Here is a 23,267-nt window from a genome sequence, read left to right on the forward strand (position 1 = left end):
TTCACCATACGGACAAACTCTCTTGGAAAAAGTGGAAATTTGACGTTCATGGCCCTGTGTTTGGGGAGCTTGATCATTCTCGTTGTCTACATTTTGAGGCCCATTCTGTTGTGGATGGTCGCGCAAGCAACGAAAGGGAAACCCATCGGGGATGGCTACATCGTCATCATCTTCGTCATGATCATGTTGTGCTCGCTGATTGGGGAGTTTACAGGGCATAAATTTATCGTTGGGCCGATGATTTTGGGGCTGGCAGTGCCCGATGGGCCGCCCTTGGGCTCAGCTTTGGTGGACAAACTTGAAAAACTTTGTGTCCATGATTCTCTTGCCCAACTACTTTGTGTTCAGTGCTGCAAGGATCAAATTTTCTAATATAAGGATGAGGACAGCTGGGATTGTGGAGCTCTTGGCTGCTGCTAGTTTTTTTGGTAAACTTATAGGAATCATGGTCCCTTCACTCTATTGCAAAATGCCTGCCACTGATGCACTCTCATTAGGCCTCATCATGAGTATCCAAGGCATTACCGACATTCTAATGATGCAACATAGTATGTTACTCATGGTACGTACTTATAAAACACTTTGTTGACTCCTCTTTTTAAAGTTTTCATTTATGACCACTTTGAAAAATAAAACACCTACTTATAAAAAACAAAAACCAATTAACGGTCATTTACGTAGTATTTGGTTGCGTGCAGCTTATTGACGAAGAATTGTACAGTATCATGTTCCTGTCAATATTTATCATGAATGGAATCATCGCCCCCACAGTGAAATTCCTATACAACCCCTCCAAGAGGTACAAGACCACCAAGCGGAGGCGGACCATCGAGCATTCCTCACCCAACGGCGAGCTCCGCATGCTCGTCTGCATATACCGGCAAGAATGCACTCCTTCCATCATCAACCTTGTAGAAGTTTCCAACCCATCCCCCAAAAGCCCCATCTGCCTCTATGTCGTCAACCTCATCCGCCTCTCGGGTCGAACCGCCCCGATCCTCATCACCCATCGTGCAGGCAAAAACTCCGCCTTCCACTCCGAGCGCATCATCAACGCCTTCAGGCTGTACCAGAACCACAGCGCCGGCACCGTGATAATGACTGCTTTCACCGCCATTGCGCCCTTCGCCACCATGCACGACGACGTCTGCACGCTGGCCCTGGAGAAGCGGACGGCCATAGTCATCGTCCCGTTCCACAAGCAGTACGGGGGGCCTGACGACCAATTCGAGAGCCCCGTGAGGTCCGTCAACCGCAACATCCTCCGAAATGCCCCGTGCTCCGTTGGCATCCTTGTGGACCGTGGCACCCTCAACGCCACCGCCCTCTTTAGCTCCCAAACCTCGTGCAACGTCTGCGCCATCTTCATCGACGGCCCCGACGACCGTGAGGCCCTCTCCTACGCCACGCGGATGGCCGACCACCCCAACGTCAGGCTCACGGTCATCCGACTGCTCGACAAGCGGAACATGCACAAGGAGATGGACGCTGACGTCATCAACAGCTGCAGAGTCGCCATCGCCGGCAAGAAGCAGCACGTGTTCCGGGAGGAGGTGGTGAAGGACAGCGTGGAAATGATCAACGTCATCCGGTCGGTCGACAATTTCTACGACCTGTTTTTGGTGGGGAGGCGGCACGATAGCGACTCGGAGCTGTTTATGGGACTCACTGAGTGGAACGAGTTTCCGGAGCTGGGCTTCGTTGGGGACATGCTGGTGAGTTCGGACACGAATTGCGAGGTGTCGGTGTTGGTGGTGCAGCAACACACGTTTGGAGTTGCCAAGGAGATCATGCCCGAAACCTTTCGTGGTGCTACGAATGGGTATCGTGATCCTGGGATCGATTCGTATTCGGCTGTGGATGTACCTTGTGCCATTTAATTTAATCTCTTTTTATTTTACGTGTACATTATACTTTTTTTTTTTATGTACAAAATCAAAGGAAAACAGAATAGTTTATTTACTTACCTTGTATATGTTCATCTGTGTCGTCTCTTGTTTAATGCCTTCGATTCCTTGTGAAGCTCCTCTGCTGGTTGCGGTGAAGGTGGGTTGTTGGTTCATTGGCGGTGGAATTGGTAGTTGGCATATCCGATTAGGGTTAGGCTGAGGATTTTGGTGTCGTTTTATGTCTCCTTTGCCCTATGTTTAGTGTCGTTTTTTGCTTTCTGTTTTTTTGAGTTTGGGCTGCTGGATTGGGCTTATGTCAGTGTTTTCATGTTTTGGGCTTTCTGCATGATTTGTTTCTGTGTTGAATGGGATTACATTGAGAAAGAAAAAAAAAACACATATACAGATGAGATTTGGGGTATCATAGTAAGATTATTGACAAAAAAAAAGACATGGCAGACATTATTTGGAGAGAAAAAAAAACCATAGAAAGAGAGATGGCAGACAATTTATTCCATTTCGAGTTTGTTTGTGGGAAAATCCACATCGATCCGAATAGCCAATCACAGCACGACACGTGGCTGGTCAACATCCACCTCGGAGTTGACTCTCAGTGGTCAAACTTTGACCTCCACGTCATCATCACTCGGCATCGCCTCTGCCAGCTCGGACCAGATCTCCACACCGGGCCCTCCATGTTCGGTCCGAGCCGAACCGATGATCTTCTAAGGAATCGAGTGTCCATCTTCCCACGATCATCCCGGCTCGGCTCGGCACGGCACAGGAGATGGTCTCCTTCCGAGTTCTAGCGTCGACCAGTTAGGGCTCGGAAAGACCCCAATCTATGGGACCGGCTCGGCCTGTAATCCCATGTCCGATCCGACCACACATGGACTTCGTGTCTTTGCGTGAGAACATATGTTCGTATCGGATCGGCTCGGTTTTCCACCGCCGTTCCCAGGAAGATCACGCTGGGACGAACCGCCACACTTGAATGCGCCTGGCACAAATCTTCTGACAGAGGGAATGTCAGGCTTGCATTCATGACTACTGGAGCAGTCTGCCTGAACCTTCCAACCTTGCATTTAATGGGACATTCAATGCAGCATTGAATGCTGAGGAAGCAAGCAGCTGAACATGCAACTAGGTCTGGCCAGGTGCGTGGATCTCTGGCAACCATTCATTCACACGCAGGTAACTTATTCGTTAAGTCTTCCCTTGCCTATATAAGACACCACATACACACAAAATGAGGGATCTACCCATAAACACTTACACAAAATTTCCATTCACCAAAGAGCTTACCCAACTTGCTGAGAATAACCCAGAACATTTGCCTTGTTCTTCCTATTCTCCCAAGTTCATCCTCTGTTCTTCCTCATCCACCACCAAATACCATCACTGATTTCATCATCGGAGTGTGTTTGGCTGGTACCACACCGGTCCATTCCCTTTGATATTGTTTTGTCTACAGGAAGATCCCAATCAACATCCACATCAACATTCAGCAGGACTTCGGATCAGCCAAGTCATCATCTCTACGTTGTTGCATCTGCCTTACGAGAATTTGCATCAACAGAGTTCCTCGGTTTCTCAAAAGTATTTCAAGAAAACCATATCCATAAAAGCTGGGCCAAATTTTAGAAATTAGAAATTGTGATGTTACAGCCATGAAGGCAAGAGCAACCATAGGGCACTAGAGATAATTGTCAAATATCTGTAAGGCACTCATGCAGCAGGAGCAGGAGTTGAGGACCCACAATGTATGGCATATTGCCACCCACAAATTAAAGAGACGAAAGAAATAAAACGAAACAAAAAAAAAATGGTCATGTATAGGAAAACTCCAATAACAGGCATGAAAAAGACAAATGATTAAAAGGGTGATTAATTAAAAGAAAAGATCGATGACCAAGCAATTAGCAAATAAACCACTAGCTTGACTTGATGATATTAATTGGGCATGAACGTTTTGATGATGTGAGTTTTCAACCACTCATGGGGACAGGACAGATAGGTTGTGCCGGATTTCCATTGAAAAATGCTACAAATATTTCCAATGAATAGTTGAATACCAACTAATAGGATAATATTTTATTTATTTATATTTAAACTTACTTTTCTTCAAAAGTAAAAGTTGTAAAACTATAAAACCCGCTTTGAATCTTATTATTTTTATGAAATAAAATAATGTAAGATCATTTTAAGACTAATATTTGGAAAAACATTGAGTAACTCTTAAATTAGTGAGTAAGCATATATTTATATATATATATATATATATACCTACTTTTAACTTGGGAATTTTTTGAAAATTAGACTTTTCTACAGTATTCAAGCACTAATCGAGAGGAATTCCATTACTTGAGGGAAGATATCTCAATTCTCAGGTGGTTCAAAGGTTATATTTCTAAATTCTAAGAAAAAGACTAATAAATTTTACTGAAATTAACAAAAAGGTTGAGTGATTTTAGAATTGTTGAGTAAAAATATACACTTACCCCTTACTTTGTGTTGTAGATCTAAGAATATTGCTGCAAGCATGTACGTGGTGAATTTGAATAATTTTTTTTGGCCATATAAAACAACAAAAACAACAATTAAGGTTTGGGACAATGTAAATTAAATTAGGTTATTGACTCCTATTGACTAATGACATTGAAACTCACCGCACACAGGCACACACACACACATAGAGAAAGTCATTTAATTTAAAGTGAGTAGATGTCTCCCATCCAGAGAGATTCAGCCAAGTTCTCCTCAGGGAACTGGCGACCTGACCCGTGAACTTATATCCTTTTTGTCCTACTATATAATACGCATGGATCAATGCCTTTGTTCCTGGGGATCTCCCATCTCACTATTTGAACCCATTAATTAATCACACCCATTATGTGTTTTATTAAATGCCCGGCAGACTCTCATTGGCTCCATACCACACCCCACATGCTTCCCCATGATTAATTTCCCCAAATAAATTACAAATTCAACTGGTTAAACTGAAATCTATGATCTACAAGCTAGATTAGAAACCAATGCAAGCTTGTGGTCCAGAACATATAAATAAATATATATATATGATTATTCATTAATATTATGGGGTGGAGTTTCAGAAAGGGATGTGTAAGAATAGTATAGTATTTAATGTGAGAGGGGAAGAGGGCATCCATGTGAGGGGGACTGGGTTATACGAAATAGGTTTGGCTATGAGAAGATTTGCCAGCTTGGTTTGCATTTAAATTTATGTAGCTTCAAGATGTAGCTATTGACAACTTTTGGAATTTGCTTATAAGATAATGACCCAATAATAATAATAAAAGAGATTGGACCTTTTGTCCTTCATCAAACACCAAGGCTAGCTAGACCTCTCTCTCCCTCTCTCTCATGTGTGTATTATATATATAATATATAGAGAAGTATATCATACACTAACCCATTCGATAAAATCAACGGTTAATAAAAAAACATATAATTAATTTACTTATATGCATGCTTTAAGCTTTTGTCGTTTTTACAGTTGGGTTTTCATTTCATTAGATCTAAATTCTAATCACAAGACTTTAAGAGTATAATTTTTTTTATATATAATTACTGTAGATGATAGAAGTACAATCAATTTTCAAGTGCATATATTAAAGTGTTGAAGTTTCTACCACACCAATTATGAGGAATTCTATTTTTGTCAACTTAGAATATGGAAGTCTGCCATAAGTGGCAAGCACCATGTTATTGAGCTGTGAAGCTGAAAGAATTAAATATACTAATAGTTGCTTGATTAATTAATTTTTGGTCTTCGGGAGCCAATGGCTAGCTTATGATTTGTATCATAGCTTTAAGAATAAATGTAGAGCTCACAATGATTAACCTTAATGAAGATAATAATCTATTGCTTTTCTTATGTATTTCAAAGGTTGTTACCCAATATTCCCTTTATTTTGTTGGCTAATGAAACACCCTTATATGCTTAAGCATCCCCTTTTCTTTTTACAATGAAAAGCATTAACATACACATATTTATCTATAGGGCAATTGTTTTTTAAGCAAATTCCATAAGAAAGTTATTGCATATATATAGTAATATGCATGCATGTAACTATGTAAGGTACGGCTGCACTACAATACCTGTAGATGATGATGAACTAATTAATAAACCAACTTAATTTTATACATATATGCATTACAATAAGATAATGGTAGTATATATCATAGCCTAATGGGTAAATGACTATGGTGGTGTCATAGCTAGTGTTTTTTTTTTTTTTTTTAAGAAAATAAATTTTTAAAATATAAATAAGGAAGATATATGAAGAAAGGTAATGAACCTTTTTTCAAAAAGAATAAGGGAGGTCAGGATTCCAATTTTGTTTTCCAAATGATATATCATTATATATGTATTAGTGTTTGACTAATATTAAAAATAAATAAACATTAAAGTTGGTTATGTATGAATTAATGAAATATTATCACATTATTTGAGATCCCTATTAACACTACATTTATTAATATTTTACTTATTTTTAAAAAATTGTCTCTAAACTCCACTTCTATATGTACCATTATATAAATAAATGAAATACTGTAACATCATTTAAATGAATTCTTAGTAACCATATCAGTTATGAATCAATCGTCCAAAAAAAATTATGAATCATTTACAATTCATGTTTTTTTTTTCTGATATATATGCATAGTAATGGACTAATCAAGAATTTAATTGTATAATGCTAACTAAATCCCTAAATCTAAATAACTTGCACCATTTATTGAAAATGAATGCCAAAATTATTGAAAATACACACTTCAAGCAAGCAATGATATTTTTTTCCCTGGAAATAGGCTGCCCAGTTATTTCCATATTCTCCACTCCAAACATGAGATTAGAAAGAGAAAAAGAAAAAGAAGATAGAAACATATTTACTTACAACTTGTTAAGGTGTAAATACAATTGTCTAGTACAAATATTTCTTTTCTCTCCCTCTGTCATGATTAATAATTTCTTTTATCCTGAGAAATAAACAGTTCATGACCTCATGAATCCTGGAATTTCCGAATCTGCCATCATTATATATTTATATATTTATATGCAGACCCAAAACCCAAAAAACAAAACAAAACCAAATTTATCCACAAGATGCCAAAAAACACCATTAATGTACCCAAAAACAAAAAAAAACTTCATTCCGGCAGCGGAAATAGATTTTAGTCGAATTCCGAGATGCTCTGAAGATGAGGCCGAAAAACTCCGGATCGGCCGGTCCGCCGATCCCGTCGGGAAGATTTCTTTTCGGAGACAACAATCTCCGTTAAGTAACGATCACAGGCAACGGCGACGTGATCATGAGCAGCAGTTCTAGTTCCTTCGCGGAGCTTTTTGGTGGTCTTCTTTGACGAGGACTTGTTAACGGCGTTCGTTTTGATCTTCTTGTTGTCGGGTATTGAAGAAGTCGGGATCAAGAAGTAGATGCTGCCTCGCTTGAGCTCGGACTCCGGCGACAGAATGAGAATGCGGCGGACGACGCCTTGGGAGCAAGGCTTGCTCAGAACGTGGCTGGGGTTGGCCTCCAGAATCTCGCCGGCCGTGACTGGCCGTGTGATTTCTTCTACGTAGCCATTCAAGTGGACTATTCGGATCAAGTCTAGAGCTCCACATGGAAGAACACAGGCCAAACAACACCTTAGACTGTTCCCCATTTTTGATCAATTGCTCTGTCAAATTCAAGTTTAGCTTTTTCTTGCTGCTCTTGGTTGCTCTCAAAGCTTCAATGTTATGGAGGCTGGACTAACTATGGGCATTGGGCTCTTATATATAGGAATAATCCTACTCATAAACACCAAAACAGAGTACATTATTATATTATATTTGATCATACCAATGGCTTGAAATTCAAAATTACCAAACTGTCCTGTCACTCATTGATTTTCAATTTTGGGTTTTGTTAATCTTGCTTCCATCAGTTAATTAACTTAAGCCGCCTTCACCACAATCAATGCTCTAGTATCAGACTGTATTACTTGCATTTACCTCTAGGCTTTCTTTTTTCTTTGGTACTAATCCAAAGGAAACTTCATTCAAATATCAACTGGATTTACCATTTTTAGGGACTGCCTTATAGTTACAAATTGTATCAGAACAATCTGATCTCGTCTCATACCCGTTAGTGTTATGATAATTAACTGTTTATATGTGAAATTACATCACTAGAATGCATAAAGAGAAATTGCAATACAATTGAATACTCCACATCCATCTTGTTAGTTAAGATATGATAGTACAATAATATGAATTTTATATTAAATATGTAAAAATCTCTAAATACATGTGATTTTGTTTGAATTATAAACATAATCATAGATTCGTTAACAAGATATTAATGTGGACCGTGAGTAACATTGCGGTGCCAAGATGAAAACCCGAAGACATGTTTACTTCCTAATTAATTACTTCTCAAACACCGACCAAAAAAACAATTACTTATCAAACATGCTTTTCATGTACTTTGTTTTTGATAAACAAAGCAACTTTGATGACCCATCTTATCATTTTTTGGACTGAATTGACTATTTTATAGGGCTGCCCATTGGTTTGGTATTTACCGAACCGACTAACTACCGATCGAAATTTTTTGGTTTGGTAAATCGATTTTAACATGCCGAAAATCGAAAAATCCAAAACCAAAAAATTACCGAAAAAGTTGGTTTGGTTTTGGTAAAAACCGAAAAAAGTTGGTAAACCGACCGATTACCGAAAATTATGACCGAAAGCAACCGAATCGATTATTACCGAAATATATACCGAAAAATTCTAAACAATTACCGAAATTTAGTTATATATATATTTATATGTAATATTATTACATTAATGATTTAATATGGTTAGTATATGGTTATATATATTTATATGTATTATTATTACATTAATATGCTTAGTATATAGTTTATATAGTTTATAGTTTATGTTTATATAGTATATAGTTTATAATACCATATAGTTGATATAAATATATAGTTTATAACTTTACTAACTTTATATAGTATATAATTTATAACTCTATATAATATATAATACAAAGTATAAACAACTTATACAATAATGTTTTAATATATAATTTCAGTTATACTTATACCCTATATAATAATATTACTAATTAGTATATAGTTTTAGACTTTTAGTTATAACTTATAGTTTTAAACATTTTACCTTATATATTATATATTCTCTATAGTCTATACACTTTATCTTATATCCTAAACTTAAAACTTAAAAGTTAAATACACTAAACTCTATTAATATCCTATACACTATAATTAAAAATTAAAACTTAAAACTTAAAACCCAATTAAGCATACAATTTTAATTTCTAAACACTAAACTCTATACACTAAGTCTATTATTATTTATTAATTACTCTATATTGTTATACATAGCTAACATTGTTTATGTATATAATATATAGTTATATATAAAGTTATAAAGTTATAAACTAATTAGTACTTAGTAGTTACTATAATTTGATAGTATATAGTTTACAATACTATAAGACTATAGTTTATATAATTAATATTATATAATATAGTATATAGTTTATAATACTATAAGACTATAAGACTATAATTTATATATTTTATAGTATATAGTTATAATACTATAAGACTATAGTTTATACAGGCTCCTTCTGTTGAGGTATACCTCAACTTATTTATGTTGAGGTATGACCTTATTGGGGCCTACACGAGTCCTTTTGTGTCGATCCGAACCGTTCGCAAGAATCATTTTCATTGATAGATCATCTTTGCAAAAAATTAGCCAAATCGGAAATCATTTGCCTATCTAACTTTGATAAAACAAATGGACGATTTCATCGAAAATATTTGGTTCATACATTTATTTGATCAAAGTTAGATAGACAAATGATTTCCGATTTGGCTAATTTTTTGCAAGGATGATCTATCTATGGAGATGTAAAAATTGAACGGTTCGGATCGACACAAAAGGACTCGTGTGGGCCCCAACAGGGTATACCTCAACATAAATAAGTTGAGGTATACCTCAACAGAAGGAGCCTGATAGTTTATATATTTGATAGTATATACTACATAGTTTATAATACTATAATTTATATATGTAACATATATAACATATAACATATAGTATTATAGTCTTATATTAGGGTTTAGTATTATGGTATTATAGTCTTATACTATAGTTTATATTAGGGTTTAAGATATTTTTAATTATTTATTTATATAGAAATATATTACATAAATTAAAACAACTAAAAACCCCAAACAAAATCTCAATCGAAACCCCAAACAAAAACCCAATCAAAACCCCAATTGCCCAGACCCCAATTTTTGGTTGTTCCTACACCATTACTAGCTAGGATATGGTATAGGGTATATATAGAGATACCAGTATAGGGTATATGTATAGGATCTAGGATAGGGTATTGATTATGTTTAGGGTATATGGTATTTAATAGGGTTTATTTTGAATTTTACGGATTTAAGTGAATTATTGAGGAACAATAAATTTTATTAGGATTTATATTTAATTATAGTCTAGATAGGTAGAGTTCGAGCCTACGATCGTGTAGACGTCAACGGAACCCGAATCAGACTTACGATGGTGAAATTAAGGACGCTCGAAGTTATAAGGGGCAATTTGGTCTTTTCATACAATAGGGTTTTAGTATAAAAACCTAAACTTAGAATTTCTTTCATTTTCTCCTAAACCAGCCGCAATCCCCCAACTCTCTCTCTTTTCTCTCCTCTCTCCTCCCTTCCTGATTTCCCTCTCTCTTTGATCGGCCGCCGTCCGGCGGTGGCTGGCGACGTGGCCGGGCATTTCATGCTCATCTTCTCCTCCCTTCTCTCCCTCTAGATTCTGATCATCCAAAATCCCAGCCAAAAACCCAATCGAACACTACCAGACCCGAAACCCCCCATAGCCGGATTTTTTGACTCCGGCGGTGGCTGGCGACGTGGCCGGGCATTTCATGGTCGTCTTCTCCTCCCTTATCTCCCTCTACATTCTGATCATCCAAAATCTCAGCCAAAAACCCATTCGAACACTACCAGACCCGAAACCCCCCTTAGCCGGATTTTTTGACTCCGGCGACTTCTCGTCGTCGGGATAGTCCCACAACGTTCCTCTGGGCATGCTTTTTCCTTCGGTGATCACCAACAGCTCCAACGACCGCCGTACATGGCAATTTGAAGCCGGGAAGTCTGCGGCTTCCCCAGCTCGATTCTGGCGACTCCGATGGCTGATTGTGGTGATTCCGGTCCCATTCTTCTCCTCACTCTGAGCTCTGTCAATTGGTGTAAACGCATGGGTCCAATTTTGATCGAGCTGAAAACTCCCAAATCAAACCCTAGAAACTCTGTGAGTCTGTGAATCGAAGTTGATGTGAATATTTGATGCTTTATGATCTGTTTGTTCTCCCTCCCCATGGTTTCTGTGTGTTTCGATGCTGGGATTTGGTGGTTTTGGTGTGCCTCTGTGTGTGGGTATTTCGTATTTAGAAAGATGCAAAATAAGGGGATAGAAATGAGGAGAATGCCTGCGAATATCTAAGGATCGAAAATACCAAAATATACCGAAATCCGAAGGATCCGAAAAATGCCGAAATCCGAAAAAATCGATTCGGAAATCGGCATCAAAACTGGATTACCGAAATTTTCAAAAATCGAATCGGCAAGGCCATTTACCGATTCGATCCGACCGATGGGCAGCCCTACTATTTTATCATCAAGTATAATTTTTAAGGGTAAATTTGAAAGTGTGCAATTTTTTTCACCAAAAAGAAAAGTGCAATTACTTTCAAGTTTCAAACTACAAGTATTAAATAATTATTTTTTCTTTTGTCAATACAAGTATTATGTAATTAGATTCGAATTTAAAACACATCTAAATTGACGGTTGATCTCCATATGAACCCTATGAGAAGTTGAGTACGATCGAAGCAAACCAATATAAAAGCAAGAAAAATATGACAGAAGTTGAGTGGTTCCCACAACATGACACAATGACCAGTCCATCGCGAATATAGGCATTAGGATTTAAGTAAAGGGGTTTTTTGGCTTATACTGAAAATTATGTGATTAGGTACGGAATGGAAATTGAAGAGTACAAATCTTAATTTATGAGCAACTGATTATCATACCGTGGGTGAGCAAATCCACAAGCTCAAGCAGCCATTTCATTGGTCCACTCTGGCCTAAGCCAAAACCATTAGCTGTTTTGCACTTTTGCCTTCATTTATTTTGTAATAACTGAAACCTCTGTTGGTCTGTGACATAGTTAAATCCTCTCTGGGTGACTAAGTTATCACATCTCGGACCCTCTGCTAAGATAATCCAACGAATCTAGCTGTCTTCCAGAACAGGTGCCTTTTATATTTTCTTTTCATAATTTTTTTTTACGTCAATAAATGAACGATATTTGGTTTTCTCAGCCAAGTATAACCAAAATACTATGAATGGGCCTTTTCAACACAAAATAAAAAATAACATAACACCCCCCAATATGTTCCATTTAGAAGGAAAAAAAAAAGAAAGATGTTTGTATACAACCATTGTACTCAATGATTTATATTTATTACAATTGAGATCACTTTCTTTTTACAATGACTTTAATATTCTTTTGTTAAATACATAACAAGTTGTTAAATTGTGAATCGAAATTATATATTTTAATTAGCAAGAGTTCACTCACTAAATGCTCTAAATTAACACTCTAACAACATACATTTCATATTGTTTGACAAAATAAATTTCTATGAATATATATTTTAACCCATCACATGTTAGAAATATATTAAATAAAAAGTACTAATGCAAACAAACTACATGTTTTTAAAGTAAATGGATTTAAAGTCTATTTTACAACTCTTAATGATAAATAAACTCACCTACAAAATTATAATGACAAATAAGTTTACTTTTTGACAAATAAGCTCACGTTATCTCTGTGTTTTTACTTTCATTTTGAAGTAAAAAATGTATATGCAGTTTCTTCATTTTGATATTTAGGTTATGATGTCTTACGTGATCTATCACTCTAAGCGATCTTTAATATCCATATATAGTCCATACCATGAGTCCTCTGACCATAAGTTTATAACTCTCAACCTCTTGAACAATTCTTTTATCATATTCAAAATGAATTCAAACCCCTAGTATATGATCCCAAACCTATCAAAGATCAAACCCCAAATCTCTTTGTTGGTAGCTGTAGACGCAAGTACAAGACTCCACAGATATTCTAATGAATAAGGTACTTCAACAGTTCAAACCAATTAGCTACGAACCAAACTATAGCCAGTACATATGTCAAGGCAACTGATTACAGTATTTGTCTTTAATCGCTCGTGTGGATGATTTGTATCTAATTCCACAGCAACAGCCTAGATCACGAAGCTTCATAGCACTGAGGTTTCAGGCACCGACCATTAACAAATTAGAAAGCAAATTAAAATTCACATTAATAATAATAATGGTTTGCTAATTAAGGGACGCACGAGGCATGCCATAAGAATAAGATTCCAATGTGGGATTCAATCTATCTAATTGAACATGATCAATGAAGCTATCCATAATTGAACAACGTGAGGCAACTCTGTCTTTACACTGAAGCCAAGGTGGAACCCCAATTTATTAATCAAAAACTATTTTCTTAATTCCTGGATTTAATAATTTTATTAATGCATAGTTGATAAATGATCATCATTGGTTTTAGAGTATGATTGAAGCCTAACCGATACCGTAGTACTTAACCCCTTTTGTACTTGCTCCACCACCTCCCAAGACATAGCCAAAATGTGTGTGTATAAAATATAATTAATGCTTCTTATACCTTTAAGTTGTGGTTATTATCTCTAGGTACATATTTGATAGCTGGCATTGTGGGATTGTTGCTCGAAAGCATAGTAGAATTCAGTTCATTGTATCTAAGTTTGGTCCATTAAATTAGAAGTACCTAGAATCTCAAGTGATCTTTTCAGTTCCTTAATTGTTGCTATTAATGGATTAGGGATTATGAAATTTGATGAGCTTTGAGAACAACATATTGCCAAGTCCAAGATTCCTTTATGATCAGATTTTGTTTTTTGTTTTTTTTTTGTAGCGGAGGCAACATCAAAGTTCATTTGTATAATCAGTCTCTTAAACATACTTAGGTGACTGACAATTAATGTTAATTAGTACAAATCTTTCTGTGAGTTCGACATCAATCAAATAGGTTATGCATATGATTTCAAAGGATAATTTGGTAAAACACCAAGCAATTAAACTCGATTGTTAGAACTGTCCAAATCATGAAATGGTTGGTCAGATAATATATGGCAGCACGATCTGTTTAGGCCACCACTATATGGCTCATATATCTGAAGGACCCATCTTCAGGTTTGTGGTCTTAGCCTCTTCGCAAGAGTTCAACCATTTATATTGAGATTTTAGGTGAATTTGAATTTTAAGATATAGGATAATTAATAGTGTTTTATCAAATATCTCATATATTATATTGTTAGATTATTAATTTAACATTACACATTACACATTCAAATAAAAATTTGCTTAACCAATAATTTTTGTTTTGTTGATCGAAACTTAATCAATAATTTATATTAACAATTTGACTAAAACCTATAATCGATATCTATTAGAAGCAGTCGAATCTTGCACAAAATGACATATGATAGAAAGTTCCAAATTGCATTAACATGATTTTATTGGAGATAAAGCCAACACATAAATAAAGCCAAGCCAATTAAGGCTGTAAAGAAGTAAGGGCCGGGACTCACTGGCCTTAGTGAACAACATAAAGTGGTAATGAGAGCTCCACGAACCCTTAGCTGCACCATGACTATTGTCTTTTCCTTTTCTCTTGGGGGCCATAACTACAATTATTTTGAAAAAGAATTATTAGAGTACATAAATTTATTTGCTATGACTTGTTACAGTTGTTTCTACAATTCTATTCACCGATAAAGTGAATAGTCTGAATTCTTTGCTTATATCTTATGTAATGGTAGTGTATGTGTTTATATCTAAAACTTTATATCAAACCTTAAATTGTAAAACGTTCAGCTTTAAACTTTAAAAGATGTTAAATTTAGGTTATCATCCCTAAAATTTTCCATTTTCTTCTTTAATAGTTGGGCAAAAAGTATTTGATAAAATGATTTAAACACTACACCATTTGTTGCTTAAATACACTATTGGTTTATGTTATCTATTGATGTATCAGCAACTAAAAATTAGTTTGAAAGATCAATAGCCACCCTGCAGTCACTCTTAAGCAGTAGGTTGCAGAGAAAGGGGTGGCAAAGTGGCTACCCAAACCAATTTTTTGGAATGGTGGAATTTGGAGACAAAAACTATCTAACACTGCTGACAATTTATTTCTCCACCAATGTTGCAGGTAGTTGCAAGTATAATAGTGGATAAAAGCAATTCTCCCACCAATGTTCAAATATTACAGTAGCATTTAGTTACAAAAGCAATTATATATGCATTCCATTAAATCTTGCAGTACTCACTGCATGATTATTGAGCTGCTATAATTAACCATCCTTTAATTTTCCTGTCTTGCATCTAATACATCTTAAACACTAGTGCTACACTTAATGATAAAATGGAAATTCAGTAGCAGAACTTGGCAGAAAGCATCACATAAACTTCATTGATTACATCCAACCATCCATCTAACAACTGATTTACAAATACAAATGAAGATACCAACCTGTCATCTACATTACATCAACCATCACTAACATACCCACAATACAAAAGAGAGTTTCTCAACCAACTTTACAATGCGAAATCTATACTATACTATACAAAGAGAGTTTCTGAACCAATATTACATAGAAGTTAATTCCACAACCATGCTATAATCCGAAAATTGACTTGCACTAAACCCTAAAATAGATTTGTACAATTTGCAAATAACTAAAAAATATTACAAACACAACCATACCAAATCAAAAATCGATCTAGAGAGTAGAGACCTGCAAATGAAAAAAAAATTATAATGAAAACATAGAAGTTTAGAACAAAGAAAAATTATAAGGAAAAAAAAAATTATAATGAAAACAGAGGAGAGGAGTAAACCCCGATGAAGATCGCCGGAATCTGCCGCCTAGATCGCCAGAAACGACGGAGGAGGGTCAGGGCTGTTAGGGTTTCGAACCATCATGTACGGCGACTGAACGGGCTGGGTGTTTACACCATTGAACTCAGCTCACCCAGGGGAAGATTTCGGGACCAACTCGACGGCAAAAGGTCGCCGAAATTAGTGACCCATCGGAGAAGAAGGCCGATTCAGGTTCGGTTTAAATCCATGTTTTCATTGGGTTGTTGGGCAATCAAAAGTTAGGAATAGAGAGAGGAAGAAGAGACAAGTCGATTGGAGTCCATGTTGCCGGCGATGGCTGCCGGACGATGAAGAGATGGCCGGAGAGAGCTCCCGGCAGATTAGAGAGAAGAGAGAGAGAGAGAGAGAAGGGGGTGTGCGGCTGCTGAGGAGGAAAATGAGAAAAAAAAGGGTGAAGTTAGGTTTTATAGTAAAACCCTAGCTGACGAATTTACAAAATTGTCCTTTAACTTAAAATACCCAAAACTTGATGGTTGTAGCTCCGTTTCACGTCTATTTCGTGTCTACGCGCTCGTACTCCCGAGCCCTATCCAACTAGATCAAAAGATCGTTTAAAATCTAAACATTTAATTTTGTCAAAATAAAACCTTAAACCAATTTACAAAAGCATCTCTTTTTAAAACAAACAATTTTATAAATTCATAGAAAAATAATTTCAAAATTTTCTATAATAAGTATTTAGAGTTTTTTTTTTTAATGGGAATGGGCTAGTGGTAGGGGTGTGATTTAGATTGGAAAATCCAAATCTGATTGATTCCAATTCGAAAATTTTCAATTTTGGAACGCTTGATTCAAATCTAAAAATGCCGAAATTCAAAAATTCAGAAAAAAATTGGATTGGAATTAGAATGTTTCTATAAATTCCGATCCGAAATTTTCCTAAGGCATTCTGATCCGATATTTCATAAATTATGCCAAATTTTTTTTTGTATTTATATTAAATATTTTATCATTTTTTTAGTTTTCTACTATATGTTTCAATAATTTTTTATTTGTTTCAAACATACACATACATATATATTAAAAAAATAATAATAATAATTAAGACAACTTTTTAATACCACATTTGCCTCTTTTAGTCGGAATTGTTGTGGGAAAGGAATAAATCTCCCACCAATTTTCAAGTTTGGTTACTATCTTTGTGTAGCTACTTCTTAGTCAACTATTGTACAAATTAGTGGATCATAAAATAACTATTAACTCCACTAAAATTTTTTAAAACAACTAAAGTATTAATTGGTGACTCAAAAAAATGTCATTGGGCACTAATTTCAATTTAGTTTCAATTCAAGGTGGCTTTAAGCCATATTTGTTGTAGTGAAAGAGACAATTCCAAATTAACTTAAGAACAATGGGTCTTCTTCATTACACCCCTACAAAGACAAATTCTTGAATCCCGATCACAAGAAGATTCTATACCTAAATTGACGCCATAAATTGTTGTTTGTGTATTTCTTAATTAGAAAAAAAGGAATATTATCTACCTTCTTCACCGATCTTCTCCTTTATTATTTTTATTTTCGAGTGTAAATTTATGTTTGAACCGTTTATTTTTTATATATAATTATGAAAAATCATCTCTGCAAAAAATCAACTAAATTAATTGTAAATAATTTGGTTATGTATATGTGATAAAATAAATAGTGTTGTAAATATATTATTATGTGTGGCTATTCCTGTAATTAGTTGTAGGGGCTTACTAGTAAATATTCTAAACCTAGTAAACCCTACCTCTATATAAGAATATTTATAACATGAATAAGATGATGACTGATATATTCTCTCTGCCTCTCTTTTCCACAAACCCTAATTTATACATACTTTTACAACACGTTATCAGCACGAGAAGCTCTTTGGATTGTGGATCGCCAAACGTTATCAGCACGAGAAGCTCTTTGGATTGTGGATCGCCAAACAAAAGAGGATCATCATTCAATCTGTTCTTCAACCAAGTAGGTTTTATAAAATAATTTTATGTTTATGTTTTAAAACCTTTGATTGATTGAAAAATCCCCATGAAGCATGAACCCTAAATCTATGTGATTGATTTATTTGGGATTACATATATTTTATACATGTATTTGGGTTGAATGATTAAAATAAAAAGAGGAATAATTTTTGGGTGATCGGAAAACCACCCCGCGCGGCTAGCAGCCCCCCTCACCCACGCGCGCTGCCTCGCGCTTCGCTGCCAGCAGCAGCGCCCAGCCACGCCTCGCTGCCAGCAGCAGCAGTAGCAACCAGCAGCCCATCTGCCTTGCAGACGCCCTTGCTTCCAGCGTTGCCTTGTGCAACCTCGCTGCCTGCAGCAGCCCCTCGCGCGCGCAGCACACCACCTCGCATGCTGCCAGCAGCCAGCCAGCAGCCTCGCAGCAGCCCAGCAGGTCCAGCTTTGCTACAGCCCAGCAGCGCACAAGGCCCAATTGGCCAGCAGGCCCGCCACGCAAGCAGCCCAGTAGGCCCGCCACGCAGGCGCCACGTCAGCGCCACACTGGCAGCCCAGCAGGCCCGCCACGCGGCTGCCACATCAGCAGCCACGCAGGTGCCACATCAGCTGCCACATAGGCAGCCAAGCCGCTGCCACGTCAGTGCCACGTCATTGCCACTCCCACGCTGACACATGGCGAGCCTCCTGAATCTTTGTAAAAAGGAGATGTTAATTCTTGTCATGCCTGGGGTTTGAACCCAGGACCTCTTGGGTACCAAGAGTGCACCTTAACCACTGTGCTGCTGATAGTGTATTGTTAGTATACAAACCATTTAATATATATACTCTAAATGTCAGAAACTTTTATTCAAACAATTTTGTGATATTTTTCTGTTCTACTTGGGTATATGAATATTTTGCTTGTTTAAATTTTTGCACTAGAATATATGTGTAGAAATTGCAGGTAATTAATGAACCAGTAGTTCATACATAAATATTGAACCTGTAGCTTCAATAATGCCATATAAGGAACCTGAAGTTTCCTTTTATAATTTCACCATATATGATAAAACCAGTAGATTTTACATGTCTATACCATGTTATAGAACTTGAAGTTCTTATTTATTGTTTATGGATATTATTCCCCGAAGCACTAATCATGATTATTTGTTCCTTTCAACCAAAGAATGTCAAATCTCAACAAGCTTGATTTTGTCGCTTTGGAAGTTTCCGGAAGAAACTATCTAAAGTGGACTCAAGATGTTAAGCTTCATTTGACTGCCAAGAAGATGAGATCGACAATCAATGCAGACAATGTTGTCGCAGAATCTCTTAAGGCAAGTGCCATGATCTTCATTAGGAAGCATATGGAGGAAGCACTTCAAGTTGAGTACCTCGCTGAAGAGGATCCACGAGCTCTTTGGGTTGCTCTGGAAGAGCGGTTTGACCATCAAAAGACCATTTTCTTGCCTGAAGCAAGACATGATTGGCAGAACATTCGTTTCCAGGATTTCAAATCCGTGAATGAGTATAATTCGGAGATCTGCCGGATCCGGTCGCTCCTCAAATTTTGTGGGGAGGAGCTCACCGAAGCTTACCTATTGGAAAAGACTTTCTCCACCTTCCCTGCCTCCTGTTTGGTCCTGCAGCAACAATACAGGGAGAAGAATTTTACCAAGTTCTCGGCATTGATCACCACTCTGTTGCTCGCTGAAAAGAACAACAACTTATTAATGAGAAATCATCAAGCCCGACCTGTCGGTACTAAAGCAGCACCATTGCCTGAAGCAAACGCTGTTGCTTATCGCGATTCAAACCGCGAAAGAGGATACCGAGGTCATGGAAAGGGCACAAAGTCTGACCGCCCGAGATATGGAAGGAAAGGTTCTCAGAGGAATGACCTGTATGACCGAGGCCAACGTGGCCATGGCCCACGTGGTAGGAACCACGGTCCCTCAGCCCCAAGAACTCGAAATGAGAGGAACACTGGTCCGGCCCGTCGCCACCAGAATCAGAATCAGAATGATATCTGTTACCGATGTGGAGGAACTGATCACTGGTCCCGCACCTGCCGTGCATCAGCGCAAGCTGTAAATGAGTATCACGCCAGTCGCGGAACTCGAGAGACCAATCTCGTTGATGGATCATTTCCTATGGATACCACCTTAGAGGTCACTGATTTCCAGACTGCTACTGGACACTTCGAGGATTAGAAATTCGATGACATGGATATGATCGGCGCTTGTGCCGTATTTATTTTCTGAATAATGTTTTTCTTATTCGGATTATTTTGGTGATTTATGATTTGGATTATTTGTTTTGGAAATTTGGTTATGCTCGAATATTATTTAATTCAATCAAGTTATTTTCATACATGTGATCTATTGAATTAAATTTATGAATAAGCATGTTTAGTGGGGAAGTTTGTTGTCTGGCAGACAGTGCTACTACGCACACCATACTTCAAGATCGGAAGTATTTTTCAAACTTATTGCTTACTCATACCTCTGTGACAACCATATCAGGCCAATCCAACCTGATAGAGGGCCATGGCAAAGCCCATTTTTATGTTGTCCAATGGTACTGAATTACCATTAATGAGGCCTTATATTCTCCAAGTTCCAGAAGAACGTTGTTGAGTTATAAGGATATTCGAGCCAACGGTTATCACGTTGAAACCACTGAGGAAAATGGAGTGGAATATCTTTGCATAACCTCCAATTTGTATGGCCAGAAGCGTACATTGGAGAAATCGAAATGTCTCTCGAGCGGTCTTACATGACCACTATTTGATCGATTGAGGCCAATCACATAGTTAACCAGAAGTTAACCAATTCGAGCAGTTTCTTTCTATGACATGACCGGTTGGGATACCCAGGTCAAAGTATGGTGCGCCGTATCCTCAATTCATCACACGGGCATCCCCTTACTAATAAGGATCTTGTGTTTAGTGACACATTATGCCAAACTTGCTCGCTCAGAAAGTTGAATACTAGACCATCATATGCAAAGACTAGTAAAGACTCCATCCTTTTCTTGCAAATGATACAAGGGAATATTTGTGGACTTATCCAACCACCATGTGGACCATTTAAATATTTTATGGTTTTGGTTGATGCATCGACAAAGCGATCACATGTTACACTATTGTCCACAAGAAACGCTGCTTTTGCTAACTTCTCGCCCAGAAGGCTCACCACACGGATTATCCTATAAAGTCCAGAAGATTTGATAATGCCGGAGAGTTTACATCGAAAACTTTCGATGATTATTGCATGTCCCTTGGGATTAATGTTGAACATCGAGTTCCCCATGTTCACACCCAGAATGGTCTCGCAGAAGCGTTCATTAAAAGATTACAAATGATCGCACGAACCTTGGTTATGCGCACCAAGCTTCCAATTTCTGCGTGGGGCTATGCAATCTTGCATGCAGCCATGTTGGTCCGGTTGAGGCCCACTGCTACCCAACCTTACTCCGCGTTACAGCTGGTGACTGGGTACGAACCTGACGTTTCGTACTTACGCGTATTTGGGTATGCAGTTTACGTGCCAGTTGCGCCGCTACAACGTACCAAAATGGGTCCTCAACGAACGATGGGCATATATGTCGATTATGAATCCCCATCCACTATACGTTTTTTAGAGCCCTTGACAGGCGATCTCTTTACCGCTAGATTTGCGGATTGTCACTTTAATGAGACAGTCTTCCCGCCGTTAGGGGGAGATATGAACGTCACCGTTCCTGAAGAACGACGTGAATTGACGTGGAATGTCCCCACTATGTCTCATCTCGATTCCCGAACCGCACAATGTGATAGTGAAGTGCGGAGAATTCTAGATCTACAGAGTATAACTCATAATATGCCAGACGCATTCTCTGATCTAGCTAAAGTGACGAGATCACATATACCTGCTGCAAATGTGCCTGCAAGGATATCCGTCCCCGAAGGACGTGTCGTCCCAGGAGGACGTGTCGTTCCAGATGGACGAGGTACAACAATAGTGGCTAACCAGTCATATGTCCCTGCCCAGAAGTGAGGTTGACCACTAGGTTCGATGGACTCTTATCCCCGGAAGATGATACATTTGGCACAAATGAGTCCCCTTGACATCGCGATCTCAATCGATCCATCTCACGAAATAGTTCCGGATTATGGGTCCGTCCCAGAAGAGACGGCGTTGGGGGACGCTCCAACGTTAGAACCCACCTCCCGAGAACATAGAGATCTCTATAAATTATGCATGCTTAAGTGAGCTCTGGAATCGAAACGAGATTATCATCGATGATATATTTGTATTCGCGGTAGCTACCGAAATCATAACTAGCAATGACATCGAACTTCACTCCGTTGATGAATGTCAACGTCGAGACGACTGGCCAAAATGGAAAGAAGCAATCCAGGTCGAATTAGATTCCTTGACAAAGAGAAAGGTGTTTGGGCCTGTCGTTCCTACACCTTCCTCATGTTAAACCTGTAGAATTTAAATGGGTATTTGTAAGGAAGCGTAATGAGAAAAACGAGATTGTGAGATACAAGGCTCGTCTAGTGGCGCAAGGATTTTCTCAACGCCCTGGGATTGATTACGAGGAAGAGTATTCCCCCGTAATGGACGTCATAACGTTCCACTACCTTATCAGTTTGGTAGTTTCCGAAAAACTGAGTATGCAACTTATGGATGTGGTCACTGCTTATCTCTATGGGGATCTTGATACATAGATATATATGAAAGTTCCCGAAGGACTTAAGACACCCGATGCAAATAGTTCCAGACCACGGAACACGTTCTCCATTAGTTTGAGGCGTTCACTTTATGGATTGAAACAATCCGGACGGAGGTGGTATAACCGTCTAAGTGAGTGTATTTGATCGGGATGAGATATGTGAATAATGTTCTATGCCCTTGCGTGTTTATTAAGAACAAGTTTCGGCTTTGCTATTGTAGTTGTTTATGTCGATGACATGAATCCAATTGGTACTCCTGAAGAGATCAAGGAAACAACTAAACACCTGAAGTTGGAATTCGAGATGAAAGATCTTGGGAGAACGAATTTCTGTCTCGGCCTGGAGCTCGAGCACCGTGCAGATGGAATTCTAGTCCATCAATCGAATTACATCCATAAGATGTTAAGGCGCTTTAATGAGGATAAAGCGAAGCCTTCTAGCACGCCCATGATCGTCCGTAGTCTAAATCCTAAGAAGGATCCGTTTCGTCCCGCAGATGATAACGAAGTGATATTGGCACCAGAAGTCCCATATCTAAGTGCAATAGGCGCATTATTGTACTTGGCT

General features: G+C 37.8%; 2 protein-coding genes, 1 long non-coding RNA gene and 1 pseudogene across 3 annotated transcripts; 2 read left to right on the forward strand and 2 right to left on the reverse strand.

Annotated features, from left to right (window-relative positions):
* Nucleotides 1–1,880, forward strand: LOC147296291 (cation/H(+) antiporter 15 pseudogene; annotated as a pseudogene).
* A 5,053-nt stretch (nucleotides 1,881–6,933) lies between these two features.
* LOC147296292 (uncharacterized) lies at nucleotides 6,934–7,651 on the reverse strand. The gene has a single exon (XM_086229508.1). It carries the CDS (start codon nucleotides 7,578–7,580, stop codon nucleotides 7,089–7,091), a length of 492 nt encoding a protein of 163 aa, XP_086085634.1. The 5' UTR covers nucleotides 7,581–7,651; the 3' UTR covers nucleotides 6,934–7,088.
* A 7,881-nt stretch (nucleotides 7,652–15,532) lies between these two features.
* LOC147296293 (uncharacterized) lies at nucleotides 15,533–16,382 on the reverse strand. Its single transcript, XR_015119997.1, has 2 exons — nucleotides 16,005–16,382; nucleotides 15,533–15,901 (listed from the first exon to the last, which is right to left on the reverse strand). It is a non-coding gene; the product is annotated as an uncharacterized LOC147296293 (long non-coding RNA).
* Nucleotides 16,383–17,938: 1,556 nt separating this feature from the next.
* LOC147296294 (uncharacterized) lies at nucleotides 17,939–20,187 on the forward strand. The gene is made up of 3 exons (XM_086228990.1): nucleotides 17,939–17,999; nucleotides 19,161–19,963; nucleotides 20,057–20,187. Exons 2-3 carry the CDS (start codon nucleotides 19,162–19,164, stop codon nucleotides 20,185–20,187), a joined length of 933 nt encoding a protein of 310 aa, XP_086085116.1. The 5' UTR covers nucleotides 17,939–17,999; nucleotide 19,161.
* Nucleotides 20,188–23,267: the final 3,080 nt, after the last annotated feature.

The sequence above is a fragment of the Dryas octopetala genome, chromosome 1 (genome assembly GCF_963921425.1).
Source record: "Dryas octopetala chromosome 1, drDryOcto1.1, whole genome shotgun sequence".
NCBI classification, from domain to species: domain Eukaryota; kingdom Viridiplantae; phylum Streptophyta; class Magnoliopsida; order Rosales; family Rosaceae; genus Dryas; species Dryas octopetala.

Excerpts from the sequence above, each read along its gene's own strand:
- LOC147296292 (XM_086229508.1), bottom strand. The coding sequence starts at position 7,580 with ATGGGGAACAGTCTAAGGTGTTGTTTGGCCTGTGTTCTTCCATGTGGA.
- LOC147296294 (XM_086228990.1), top strand. The coding sequence starts at position 19,162 with ATGTCAAATCTCAACAAGCTTGATTTTGTCGCTTTGGAAGTTTCCGGA. Across the intron at positions 19,964-20,056 it reads TCGAAATGAGAGGAACACTG|CGCAAGCTGTAAATGAGTAT; the intron begins GTCCGGCCCGTC and ends GCCGTGCATCAG.